The sequence below is a fragment of the Caretta caretta genome, chromosome 3 (assembly GCF_965140235.1).
Source record: "Caretta caretta isolate rCarCar2 chromosome 3, rCarCar1.hap1, whole genome shotgun sequence".
Lineage (NCBI taxonomy): Eukaryota > Metazoa > Chordata > Testudines > Cheloniidae > Caretta > Caretta caretta.
Genome location: NC_134208.1, coordinates 194,606,357 through 194,620,156, shown reverse-complemented (window position 1 = coordinate 194,620,156; position 13,800 = coordinate 194,606,357). Strand labels below are relative to the sequence as shown.

The window sequence follows — 13,800 nt, the reverse complement described above, 5'->3', positions numbered from 1 at the left end:
CAGTGGCATTTTTCAAAAATAAACATGTTCACACACAAAAAGATTGCAGTCAGATGTTTGTATTTGAATCCACCCTGGGCTGAATTCTGCCCTTGGATGCACATGTAACTTTGATTCCCATGAAAGCCCCACATAATTATCTGAGGACAGAGGGTGGCCCCCTGTAAATAAATCAACATAATTAGCACAGATTCTCAAGTACATGTTTATTAAAAGAAAGCAAAATAGATGCACTGAGGAAGACTGACAAATGTTCCAAAGTGTAAGGTTTGTTTGCCATTTGCAGCCTGTCAGGAGACCTGGTTTCTGGCTCTGCCCTTGACTTACTGAAACACCTTACGCAAGTCACTTAACTTCCCTTGATGTCAATTTGCCAGTCTCTAAAACTGGTATAGTAATACTACTTACCTATTGCACAGGGGTGCTGTGATGCTTTGTTAATGTTTGTAAATTTCTTTGATATCCTGGGGTGAAAAGAGTTAGATGTACAAAAGAGTTATTTTTATTGTTGATGATAATAATATACTTATTATACTTGGCCCTATTTAAGATATTTCTAGGGTACCCACTTCAGCAGTATCTAAGCAAAGACAAGTTAGGAATATTTTAAAATAAATAAATAGAGGACGATTAATTATTGTTAGTTGATTACAATACAGAACCTTTCACCTGAGGCTCTTACAAGCATTTCCCACCATACACCTGGGAGGCATACTACTTAAATATTATAGATATTTTACACTGCAGCACAAAGAGATTAAGGGCTACATTTTTCATATCCTTTCACCCATGAAAATATCCATATAAGCTCCGGCTCTGAACTGCCAGGGGAGATTAGTACAGATGGGGTTTCGAAATGAGGAGGCAGGGCATGTGCAACATTTGTGCATGTGAAGGATGGACCCATGCAAGTAACTGGGTTTGGGGGATAGGTCCTTACAACCTAGTTTCAGAGTTGTGGGAGGGGGTGCACAGACTGATTTTTTTGGCAGTCACTAGGGCTATTCGTGGCTTAAGCAGGTGTAAGCGGAGATGTGCAGGTGGGGATGATGTACCTCACTCCTCCTCTGGCTGCTGGGCCATCAAATGCAGCTTGAAAGGGGCGCTAGCTGAGGCATATTGATGTAGCAGTTGATTGCTTGCTCTGGCTCTGGTTGCTTGTCTGGATAAATTTCCAGACCACCAACTGCATGGTTAGTTTCGAGCAGGATGTTCTGAGCTACCTGGGCCTCCTCTAGTTCCCTTTGGCTATGTTTGTCTTTTGCATGTGTATGAAAGTCCTCCAACTTCTTCACAGTCCTTCTGCAACCATTCACCATGCCAATTCTATCAGCTATTGCCTCCTTTTCTGCAGAACAGCTTACACCTCATGGGATATCCCTACATGAGCCTTGGCTCCTGCATCAACATTTCCTCATTGAAAAGGTTTGTCTTTTCATTGAGATGTTGGACTTTCTTTTGGGACTGCTTCATTCAGGCTGCTCTGCTCCATACTACCACCATTACCATATAAGGCCATCCTGACCGTTCAGGCAAGTTGTGCGGTGGGCACTATTTCTTACCGAGTAAGTTCTCAGAGCAGAGTCACACCTTATAGGGACTAGGATCAGGCTCAGTGTCAACAGAAATGTATACCTGTATGTGTTTAGCATTGCTAAACAACATCCATAATACTTTCTTAACATTGTCCAACACAAAAAATGTGGCAGTTACACTTTCTCCAGATTTGAGGAGACTAGCAGGGCCAGCCTATAAGCTTAGATGGGGCAAATAATTACCTACTAATCTTCTACAGTTTTGGGGAAATATGTCAGACGCTATGGGGCATTCTGATCCACTGAGGAGTCAAATGAGGGATTACACATAGCACTAATTTAAAATAATATAGCAAGACAGAAACAATTGTTTTGAGGGAAGGTGTGGACAGTGAAACGTACCTTTTAATTCCATATGTAGACCATATACATTGACTGGAACTGAGATTCAATGTAGAAAATTCTTGACCCCCAAGTTACATAACTATAAGCAAAGGTTGATTTCAGTCTTCAAGCCATTTGGCAAACTTTTTACATCTGATTGCAAAGTAACACCGAGTCTAACCTTAGCTGTGAAATTGCCAAATTGGCCTGCAGATGATTAGTTTGAGTAGCTTTGCTAAAAGAAAACCTCTGATGTGGTTACTGCAATAATGTGACACTGTGGGGTTCCCAAACTGAGGGACCCCGAAGGAAAATTAGTCAGATGGATAAGGAGAGAGATTTGCTAGATAAATTTTTTTTAATTGTTATTCCATCCTTCTACTTTATTTTTTTTTTCCACTTAGATAATATAAGTAATAATAATCCAGGATCCTAAACAGTGTCTCCTTGGCACTTGCAGAGTGGTGTCATGGTATCTTAGCAAAGTGTGTCCATCAGAGAGTGCTGAGGATACACAGCTTCTTTGGGATGTGCAGGGAATGCGTCACACTGTACAACAGTTTGTTTGAATGTTCAGAGAGAGCAGGAAGTGCCACAAGCTCCAGCTTGTGGAATTTCCACCTGAACATTCTGTTGAGAGAAAGGGGTGATGTTCACTCCCCATTGGAACAAGCAGGAGAGGGGGCCAACAACAATTATTCTAGAGACTGGAGAATTGAAGACTAAGCCACGAAGCTGGGGGAGAAGCATAGGGAGAATACAGGAAAGGGAAGAGGTCTTCCCAGCTATGCTGTCATTTGCACACCTCCAGTACCCAACGCCAAACTCTTCATCGGGATTTTTGTTTGTTTGTTTCAAAGCGTGAAGAAGGTTTCAATGAAACAAATGGTTTAGCATTATCTCACAATGGAAATTTCCTGCCGATTTTTTTTTTTTTTAGAGGCTGCAACTGCTGGGAGTGGACATAGCTCAGTGGTTTGAGCATTGGCCTGCTAAACCCAGGGTTGTGAGTTCAATCCTTGAGGGGGCCATTTAGGGATCTGGGGCAAAAATTGGGGATTGGTCCTGCTTTGAGCAGGGGGTTGGACTAGATGACCTCCTGAGGTCCCTTCTAACCCCGATATTCTATGATCTATGACCCTATTATGACTTCCCCACACCCCAAAACCACCCCAGACCTTGAAACCCATGGGGAAGGAAGCATGATACTGTTTTCATGCATCTCCCCTTCTGCATGGAGCATTTGGCTGGTATTTAGTTTGTTCTTTCTCTGGAGAGAGACTGGATGATCTCAGCCTTGCTGCAGACAATGAGAGTTTTGCCTCCCTACGGACTGTGCAGTTGGACTCTCATTTAAATATAAAACATGTCTACATAGGCTTCAATACAAAGAAAAATCTTAAAATGATGTTAAGGACCTGACTTAAATGCATAAAGGTTTAAGGCTGCCTCAGTTATTAATAACCCCAGAGTGCTTGGTATTGCCTCTCATGTACAATCTGACTCCCACTGAGTTCAGCAGGCTTTGGATCAGGTCCTTTAGTCCTCAAAATGGTGAGTGCTCTTGCGTATTGTATTAACTGTGGCGTATTGTATTCACTGCACAGAGATGGCACTGGTGCCTTAACACTGAATTGGTTAGCTGAAGGCCCCAAATATACCAGGAAACTGACCCATTGCCAACAGCTGGTCCTGCGGAACCAGCACTGAAACCAGTTCGACCACTAGTGTAGATGGGGCAAAACTGTTTCCAGCACCATTGCTATAAGGGGTCACTGAGTGTCAGTAACAAGGTATTTCATCTGTGGAACCCAGCAGTTGTCAGCCATGAATCCGTTTGCTAGGTGTGATGTCATCTACATGCCCATGTCCTTTTAACCCATACCCCACCCCCACCCCCAGAATGGCTTCATTACCTTCATTATGAAATATAAGTGCTGCATGTAGTGTGGTTTAACATGGATTCCCTGTTTTGTATCTCCTTTCATAATAGTCTTAAAGACCAAGGAAAGAGCTATAGAACCTGGTGGTTTCTGAATGGTTGTCAGTAATGTCATCTACATGCCTATGTCCTTTCAACGTACAGTTCCCCCTACCCCGGGAATGGAATGCCAGCTGAGTTTCATGAACTAAACGGACTAATCATACGGTCATACCTCACACGCCTTTCATATAAAGCCTTCAGAGCAGCTTGATAAAAAATTAAGCCTCACAAAACCCAATTTTCAGAGGGATAAACTGACACATATAGACGTTAAGGACCAAACTCTGAGCCAGATCCTCAGCTGGTGTAAATCACTGTAGCGTCACTGACGTCAATGGAAGTGTGCAGATTTACACCAGATGAGGATCTGATCCTCCACGTCTAAAGTTTGGCACCTAAATCCATATTGAGGCCAGTGCTGAGATACCTCTGGAAATATTCACCTAAATGACTTACCCATAGTTATACAGTGAGTCAGTGACATGGCTGGGAAACCTGGGAACCTACACCAGATTCCTCAGTCTCCTGCTCTAACTACTAGACAACTAGATTACTAGGGGTATGTCTACACTACGAAATTAGGTCGAATTTATAGAAGTCGGTTTTTTAGAAATCGGTTTTATATATTTGAGTGTGTGTGTCCCCACAGAAAATGCTCTAAGTGCATTAAGTGCATTAACTCGGCGGAGCGCTTCCACAGTACCGAGGCAAGCGTCGACTTCCGGAGCGTTGCACTGTGGGTAGCTATCCCACAGTTCCCGCAGTCTCCGCTGCCCATTGGAATTCTGGGTTGAGATCCCAATGCCTGATGGGGCTAAAACATTGTCGCGGGTGGTTCTGGGTACATATCGTCAGCCCCCCGTTCCCTCCCTCCCCCCGTGAAAGCAAGGGCAGACAATCATTTTGCACCTTTTTTCCTGAGTTACCTGTGCAGACGCCATACCATGGCAAGCATGGAGCCCGCTCAGGTAACCGTCACCCTATGTCTCCTGGGTGCTGGCAGACGCGGTACGGCATTGCTACACAGTAGCAGCAACCCCTTGCCTTGTGGCAGCAGATGGTACAGTACGACTGGTAGCCGTCATCGTCATGTCTGAGGTGCTCCTGGTCGCCTCTGTGAGGTCGATCAGGAGCGCCTGGGCAGACATGGGCACAGGGACTAAATTTGGAGTGACTTGACCAGGTCATTCTCTTTAGTCCTGCAGTCAGTCCTATTGAACCGTCTTATGGTGAGCGGGCAGGCGATACGGACTGCTAGCAGTCCTATTGTACCATCTTCTGCCGAGCAGCCATGAGATGTGGATGGCTTGCAGTCCTTCTGCACCGTCTGCTGCCAGCCAAAGATGTAAAAGATAGATGGAGTGGATCAAAACAAGAAATAGACCAGATTTGTTTTGTACTCATTTGCTTCCCCCCTCCCCTGTCTAGGGGACTCATTCTTCTAGATCACACTGCAGTCACTTACAGAGAAGGTGCAGCGAGGTAAATCTAGCCATGTATCAATCAGAGGCCAGGCTAACCTTCTTGTTCCAATAAGGACAATAACTTAGGTGCACCATTTCTTATTGGAACCCTCCGTGAAGTCCTGCCTGAAATACTCCTTGATGTAAAGCCATCCCCTTTGTTGATTTTAGCTCCCTGAAGCCAACCCTGTAAGCGCCCCTCCCAGCGTCAGAGCAATGGCAAACAATCGGGCATCTGAGAGTGCTGTCCAGAGCAGTCACAATGGAGCACTCTGATGGGGCTAAAACATTGTCGCGGGTGGTTCTGGGTACGTGTCGTCAGGCCCCCGTTCCCTCCCTCCCTCCGTGAAAGCAAGGGCAGACAATCATTTCGTGCCTTTTTTCCTGAGTTACCTGTGCAGACGCCATACCACAGCCAGCATGGAGCCCGCTCAGGTAACCGTCACCCTATGTCTCCTGGGTGCTGGCAGACGCGGTACGGCTTTGCTGCACAGTAGCAGCAACCCATTGCCTTCTGGCAGCAGACGGTGCAATACGATTGGTAGTCGTCCTCGTCGTGTCCGAGGTGCTCCTGGCCACGTCGGCTGGGAGCGCCTGGGCAGACATGGGCGCAGGGACTAAATTTGGAGTGACTTGACCAGGTCATTCTCTTTAGTCCTGCAGTCAGTCCTATTGAACCGTCTTATGGTGAGCGGGCAGGCGATACGGACTGCTAGCAGTCGTACTGTACCATCTTCTGCCAGGCAGGCAAGAGATGAGGATTGCTAGCAGTCGTACTGTACCATCTTCTGCCGAGCAGCCATGAGATGTGGATGGCATGCAGTCCTTCTGCACCGTCTGCTGCCAGCCAAAGATGTAAAAGATAGATGGAGTGGGTCAAAACAAGAAATAGACCAGATTTGTTTTGTACTCATTTGCCTCCTCCCCTGTCTAGGGGACTCATTCCTCTAGGTCACACTGCAGTCACTCACAGAGAAGGTGCAGCGAGGTAAATCTAGCCATGTATCAATCAGAGGCCAGGCTAACCTCCTTGTTCCAATAACAACGATAACTTAGGTGCACCATTTCTTATTGGAACCCTCCGTGCAGTCCTGCCTGAAATACTCCTTGATGTACAGGCACACCCTTTGTTGATTTTAGCTCCCTGAAGCCAACCCTGTAAGCCGTGTCGTCAGTCGCCCCTCCCTCCGTCAGAGCAACGGCAGACAATCGTTCCGCGCCTTTTTTCTGTGCGGACGCCATACCAAGGCAAGCATGGAGGCCGCTCAGCTCACTTTGGCAATTAGGAGCACATTAACCACCACACGCATTATCCAGCAGTATATGCAGCACCAGAACATGGCAACGCGATACCGGGCGAGGAGGCGACGTCAGCGCGGTCCCGTGAGTGATCAGGACATGGACACAGATTTCTCTGAAAGCGTGGGCCCTGACAATGCATGCATCATGGTGCTAATGGGGCAGGTTCATGCTGTGGAACGCCGATTCTGGGCTCGGGAAACAAGCACAGACTGGTGGGACCGCATAGTGTTGCAGGTCTGGGACGATTCCCAGTGGCTGCGAAACTTTTGCATGCGTAGGGGCACTTTCATGGAACTTTGTGACTTGCTTTCCCCTGCCCTGAAGCGCATGAATACCAAGATGAGAGCAGCCCTCACAGTTGAGAAGCGAGTGGCGATAGCCCTGTGGAAGCTTGCAACACCAGACAGCTACCAGTCAGTTGGGAATCAATTTGGAGTGGGCAAATCTACTGTGGGGGCTGCTGTGATGCAAGTAGCCCACGCAATCAAAGATCTGCTGATATCAAGGGTAGTGACCCTGGGAAATGTGCAGGTCATAGTGGATGGCTTTGCTGCAATGGGATTCCCTAACTGTGATGGGGCTATAGACGGAACCCATATCCCTATCTTGGCATCGGAGCACCAAGCCGGCGAGTACATAAACCGCAAGGGGTACTTTTCGATAGTGCTGCAAGCTCTGGTGGATCACAAGGGACGTTTCACCAACATCAACGTGGGATGGCCGGGAAAGGTGCATGATGCTCGCATCTTCAGGAACTCTGGTCTGTTTCAAAAGCTGCAGGAAGGGACTTTATTCCCAGACCAAAAAATAACTGTTGGGGATGTTGAAATGCCTATAGTTATCCTTGGGGACCCAGCCTGCCCCTTAATGCCATGGCTCATGAAGCCGTACACAGGCAGCCTGGACAGTAGTCAGGAGCTGTTCAACTACAGGCTGAGCAAGTGCAGAATGGTGGTAGAATGTGCATTTGGACGTTTAAAGGCGCGCTGGCGCAGTTTACTGACTCGCTTAGACCTCAGCGAAACCAATATTCCCACTGTTATTACTGCTTGCTGTGTGCTCCACAATATCTGTGAGAGTAAGGGGGAGACGTTTATGGCGGGGTGGGAGGTTGAGGCAAATCGCCTAGCTGCTGGTTACGCGCAGCCAGACACCAGGGCTGTTAGAAGAGCACAGGAGGGCGCGGTACGCATCAGAGAAGCTTTGAAAACCAGTTTCATGACTGGCCAGGCTACGGTGTGAAAGTTCTGTTTGTTTCTCCTTGATGAAACCCCCCGCCCCTTGGTTCACTCTACTTCCCTGTAAGCTAACCACCCTCCCCTCCTCCCTTTAATCATTGCTTGCAGAGGCAATAAAGTCATTTCTGCTTCACAGTCATGCATTCGTTATTCATTCATCACACAAATAGGGGGATGACTACCAAGGTATCCCAGGAGGGGTGGTGGAGGAGGGAAGGAAAATGCCACACAGCACTTTAAGCACAGAACTTTAAAAGTTTACAACTTTAAAATTTATTGAATGACAGCCTTCTTTTTTTTTGGCAATCCTCTGTGGTGGAGTGGCTGGTTGGCCGGAGGCCCCCCCACCGCATTCTTGGGCGTCTGGGTGTGGAGACTATGGAACTTGGGGAGGAGGGCGGTTGGTTACAGAGGGGCAGCTGTGGCAGTCTGTGCTCCAGCTGCCTTTGCTGCAGCTCAACCATACACTGGAGCATACTGGTTTGGTCCTGCAGCAGCCTCAGCATTGAATCCTGCCTCCTCTCATCATGCTGCCGCCACCTTTGAGCTTCAGCCCTGTCTTCAGCCCGCCACTTACTCTCTTCAGCCCGCCACTTACTCTCTTCAGCCCTCCACCTCTCCTCCCGGTCATTTTGTGCTTTCCTGCACTCTGACATTATTTGCCTCCACGCATTCGTCTGTGCTCTGTCAGTGTGGGAGGACAGCATGAGCTCGGAGAACATTTCATCGCGAGTGCGTTTTTTTTCTTTCTAAGCTTCACTAGCCTCTGGGAAGGAGAAGATCCTGTGATCATTGAAACACATGCAGCTGGTGGAGAAAAAAAAAGGGACAGCGGTATTTAAAAAGACACATTTTATAAAACAGTCGCTACACTCTTTCAGGGTAAACCTTGCTGTTAACATTACATACATAGCACATGTGCTTTCGTTACAAGGTCGCATTTTGCCTCCTCCCACCGCGTGACTACCCCCTCAACCTTCTCCCCTCCCTGTGGCTAACAGCGGGGAACATTTCTGTTTAGCCACAGGCAAACAGCCCAGCAGGAATGGGCTCCTCTGAGTGTCCCCTGAAGAAAAGCACTCTATTTCAACCAGGTGACCATGAATTATATCTCACTCTCCTGAGGATAACACAGAGAGATAAAGAACGGATTTTGGTTGAATGCCAGCAAACATACACTGCAATGCTTTGTTCTACAGTGATTCCCGAGTACGTGTTACTGGCCTGGAGTGGTAAAGTGTCCTACCATGAAGGACGAAATAAGGCTGCCCTCCCCAGAAACCTTTTGCAAAGGCTTTAGGACTACATCTAGGAGAACCGCAAATGCCAGGGCAAAGTAATCCTTTCACATGCTTGCTTTTAAACCATGTATAGCATTTTAAAAGGTACACTCACCAGAGGTCCCTTCTCCGCCTGCTGGGTCCAGGAGGCAGCCTTGGGTGGATTCAGGGGGTACTGGCTCCAGGTCTAGGGTGAGAAACAGTTCCTGGCTGTCGGGAAAACCGGTTTCTCCACTTGCTTGCTGTGAGCTATCTACAACCTCCTCATCATCATCATCTTCTTCGTCCCCAAAACCTACTTCCGTATTGCCTCCATCTCCATTGAAGGAGTCAAACAACACGGCTGGGGTAGTGGTGGCTGAACCCCCTAAAATGGCATGCAGCTCATCATAGAAGCGGCATGTTTGGGGCTCTGACCCAGAGCGGCTGTTCGCCTCTCTGGTTTTCTGGTAGGCTTGCCTCAGCTCCTTCAGTTTCACGCAGCACTGCTTCGGGTCCCTGTTATGGCCTCTGTCCTTCATGCCCTGGGAGATTTTCACAAAGGTTTTGGCATTTCGAAAACTGGAACGGAGTTCTGATAGCACGGATTCCTCTCCCCAAACAGCGATCAGATCCCGTACCTCCCGTTCGGTCCATGCTGGAGCTCTTTTGCGATTCTGGGACTCCATCATGGTCACCTGTGCTGATGAGCTCTGCATGGTCACCTGCAGCTTGCCACGCTGGCCAAACAGGAAATGCGATTCAAAAGTTCGCGGTTCTTTTCCTGTCTACCTGGCCAGTGCATCTGAGTTGAGAGCGCTGTCCAGAGCGGTCAGAATGGAGCACTCTGGGATAGCTCCCGGAGGCCAATACCATCGAATTGTGTCCACAGTACCCCAAATTCGAGCCGGCAACGTCGATTTAAGCGCTAATCCACTTGTCAGGGGTGGAGTAAGGAAATCGATTTTAAGAGCCCTTTAAGTCGAAATAAAGGGCTTCATTGTGTGGATGGGTGCAGGTTTAAATCGATTTAACGCTGCTAAATTCGACCTAAAGTCCTAGTGTAGACCAGGGCTAGGTCACCTTGCTATTACTCCTGTAGCAGCCATATTGGGTTGCTCTACAGAGTGGCACTGCATATCGTTATCACTATGCATAATTCAGCTGAAATAGGTATTTGTCACCGTATGCTATATAGCGGCATATTATCCTCCCTAAGCAAAGTCCCATCAGAGTCAATGGTGCCCATAGGCAGTCGTACTCATGATCTGTTAAAGAACATTATGAAATTGCATGTAGTGTGGTTTAGCATAGTAAAGTTTCCGTGTAATCTGTTAAAAGGGCAGCCAGGCTCACCGCTTGAATACCAAGAAGATTCACTTTGAATTAGTTAAGAAATTAACTGAGGGAAAATGAAAACAAATATTCTGTTTGTTAATGTGAATTATTCAATTGTGATATTTCAATATGACAATGACAGAGAGAAATGTGCTCTAAGAAAAACTGAGTAGATGTTGCTCAGGCTTATTCACTGTGGAGAATATGTACACCTCTGTGCCTTTCATGGCCAAAGTGCCGGCGCTCAGCTCCAAGGGGGGAGGAGAAAGGGTATGTGAGGGATGGTTACCCTGCAGGAGGCAGAGCCTGGGAGCAGTCACTCAGTGTGACATGTTGGCCTTGGTACAAGGAAATTTACATTGTAAGTTACTGCTCCTCAGAGCCGCAGTATCTCCTTCCCTTGGGTCCTAATGTCCACCGCTACACTCAGTTGGACAGTAGCTATCAGTTGTGATTGATGCACGCCAACCAGTGCTGTTGTCTCACTCTGCTCTGTCCCACTGCCCAGACATAGAACCTCCTCTGAACATGGCCCATAACCAATGATCAATTCTTAATCCCCCTCTGTACACAAGCAGACTCCACTTGTTTTCAGTACAGATTGAGTGCTAGATGACTGCAAGACTTCGTCCCATTTTGAGCCAATATCTTCCTCTCCCTCACAGGAGGGGAAATCTTAGGTGAAAACCTCCATGGCTTTGGCTGTCAGCTCCCTTATGGAGAAGACCTGGAGAATTCTGTACAGAACAATAACATTTCTATAGAATTTTTAAAGATGCCTCTGGATTCTCTATTCAATTCTATAGATTGGTTTAAAAAATCGGTGGAAAAGATATCATTATACATTAAATTCTTGGTTTCATCCCTGTTAAATTATATATGGCATTTCCACAAAGGATAACTTCTCTGTATCGTCCCTTTTGAGAGGAGGAGCTGGTGGCATTGCAGAGTGAGCACTGGGTTTGGCTTCTGAGGGGGGCTGAAATTTATACACATAGATTGCATGGAACTAAGGCACATTATGGAGATCCACTCTGCTTCCATAGCATCCTCTCTCTGACTGGCCCTGCAGCAATGAAAGCCCAACTGGTATGGCTGACGTGTTGCCAATGGCTGCTTCCTATCCATATTCCCTTAGCTGCTTGGAAGAAGCTACAGAGGGGGATGGGATCAGAAGAGGAATATTGTTCCGGAACCCAAGACACCTGACATCCCCCCTGCAGCTCTTCAGCAAAAGTCATTGTGTCATGTCAAAGCCAGTGAGTGACGACAGGGGCAAAGTGGAACAGGACACAAGAGGAGCTGGGCAGCCTCTTGTGTCTTGGATACTACCTCCAGACTGATTCATTGCACAGACTGCATTACCAGATTGCCATGCTGGGGACCAAAGGAGTGTGGATCAGCCAACAAGTGAATGTGCAGCATGCGTGAGGCACCGTGGCTACCACAGAGAGAGAAAGAGATCCGTTGCAAAAAGGAAAGCTAAAACATATTGGTCAGTTGGCAGAGAGAATGAAATGAGGCCAGGCCTTCTTGGCTCCTAGGGAGGACTGTAGAGCAAGGACTGTCCCTGGTGGGCTGAGCTGGACAAGACTCAGGGTATGTTTACACTGAGAAAAAACATAAAAACCCTGTGGCAGCAAGTCTCAGACCTCACGTAACTGACTCGGGCTCAGGGGGCTTGCACTACAGGGCTAAAAATAGCAGTGTAGACATTCCTGCTTGGGCTGGAGCCTGGCCTCACTGCGTCCCAGAGCCCAAGCTCTAGCCCCAGTAAGAACATCTGCACTACTATTTTTAGCCCCCTAATGCAAGCCCAAGTCAGCTGACCCAGGCTCTGAGAGTCCCTGCTGTGGGGGTTGGGGGAAGGGAGGTGTTGCAGAGTAGATGTGCCCTAGACTGCTTGGGAAGAACTGAAGCCAATTCTGCCTTGCACCTTGTGCAGTCATTTAGATGGCTGCAAAGTGGATGTAAAATGCTAACAAATCAGTATGGAAGCCCTTTGCACCCACTTTGCACAGATCTAAATAACTCCACAGGGTGCAAGGCAGTGGAGTCAGGCCTGGCGAGTGTCTTCGCTAGAAGTCGGAATTTGTCTGAAACAGTATTCCTGAGGAAGAAATGCTGGTGGATGTTGGCGCTGATAGACCTTAATTCAGCCTGCCTATGCAAGGACTGCAGGAATGTGCTGAAATGGTTAAATTAAATAATGGTGGACCGACAGAAGCATTAATCTCCCTCCCACCCCTCTGAAAAAGATGGCAAGAGCAATTAAGTGCACTTTAATTAGGGACAATGATTATTATTACTTGCAGTGGCTTTTTGCCCCAAACCATAAAACCCTTTGCACCAGTAGCTGCAACGCATCCAAGAAAGGAATCATTATCAAGAAATCTATATTTTTTCATATCCACAGCTGATGAAGATTTTGCATCAGAAACCAAGAGAAAAGAAGAAGATTAAGGCTATCTAAAATTTTAAAAAAATGCTTAACTGCTATAAATTTATAGGGGTGAAAAATCGCATCTGGGCTGATGACCTGTATGCCAAGCTTCAATCCAATGCAGTTTAACATAGGAGAGATATTAAAAGCTGAAGAACCGTTTATATATTTGGAAATGTCAACAGACTCTGGCAGGCTGGGGTGCTAGCAGGCTGTCATTAAGAGGTCAGTAAGATATAATAAAACATCCAAGAAGGAAGAAGCCTAGTAGTGTTATATAGACATTTGCTCAGGTTTGCAGGACAGCCAAGTACTCCATATCTTATGTTACTTTAGATGTTTATAAATTATTTCCTACATTTTATCACACGCTCGTATTCATTTTTAATGCTTAAATATACATTAAGAGTAATATTCAATAAAGAATTATACCTAATTCCATCAGGAGCAAAGCTGAGTAAATGATACATGCAAATCTGAGCAGGGATTGGCATCATTAATCCACAGGCTGTCTCTCCTCAGAGGACTTGCCAGTCACAGATCTGTCTGAGCTCGCCATTTGGATTCAAGCCTAAAGGCCTTGGAAAAAAAACCCCTCTCTCTGTCAAGGGTCCTCAACTCTCTAAACTCACCACCCCCACACCCAAAGGAAGGAAAAGAGCCTGCTGCTTGCACATAAAAGCGAAATCTTTCTGCTACCTCCTGTGCAAGCCAAGGGGAGCGGGTGGAAGAAAATGCATTTTAATGATGATCATTTGAAGAAGAATACATTTCACCGACATAGCACCTTGTGTCAGAGCAATTGACAAAACATCCACTAAAGCCTCACAACAGCCCCAAAAGGTAATGATTAT

The 13,800-nt window shown here is 46.8% G+C and overlaps 1 protein-coding gene across 1 annotated transcript; it reads right to left on the bottom strand.

Annotated features, from left to right (window-relative positions):
* Window positions 1-8,155: 8,155 nt before the first annotated feature.
* On the bottom strand, window positions 8,156-10,181 carry LOC142071464 (uncharacterized). The gene is made up of 2 exons (XM_075126210.1): window positions 9,302-10,181; window positions 8,156-8,713 (listed from the first exon to the last, which is right to left on the bottom strand). Exons 1-2 carry the CDS (start codon window positions 9,882-9,884, stop codon window positions 8,562-8,564), a joined length of 735 nt encoding a protein of 244 aa, XP_074982311.1. The 5' UTR covers window positions 9,885-10,181; the 3' UTR covers window positions 8,156-8,561.
* Window positions 10,182-13,800: the final 3,619 nt, after the last annotated feature.

Excerpts from the sequence above, each read along its gene's own strand:
- LOC142071464 (XM_075126210.1), bottom strand. The coding sequence starts at position 9,884 with ATGCAGAGCTCATCAGCACAGGTGACCATGATGGAGTCCCAGAATCGC. Across the intron at positions 8,714-9,301 it reads AGGCGGAGAAGGGACCTCTG|CTGCATGTGTTTCAATGATC; the intron begins GTGAGTGTACCT and ends TTTCTCCACCAG.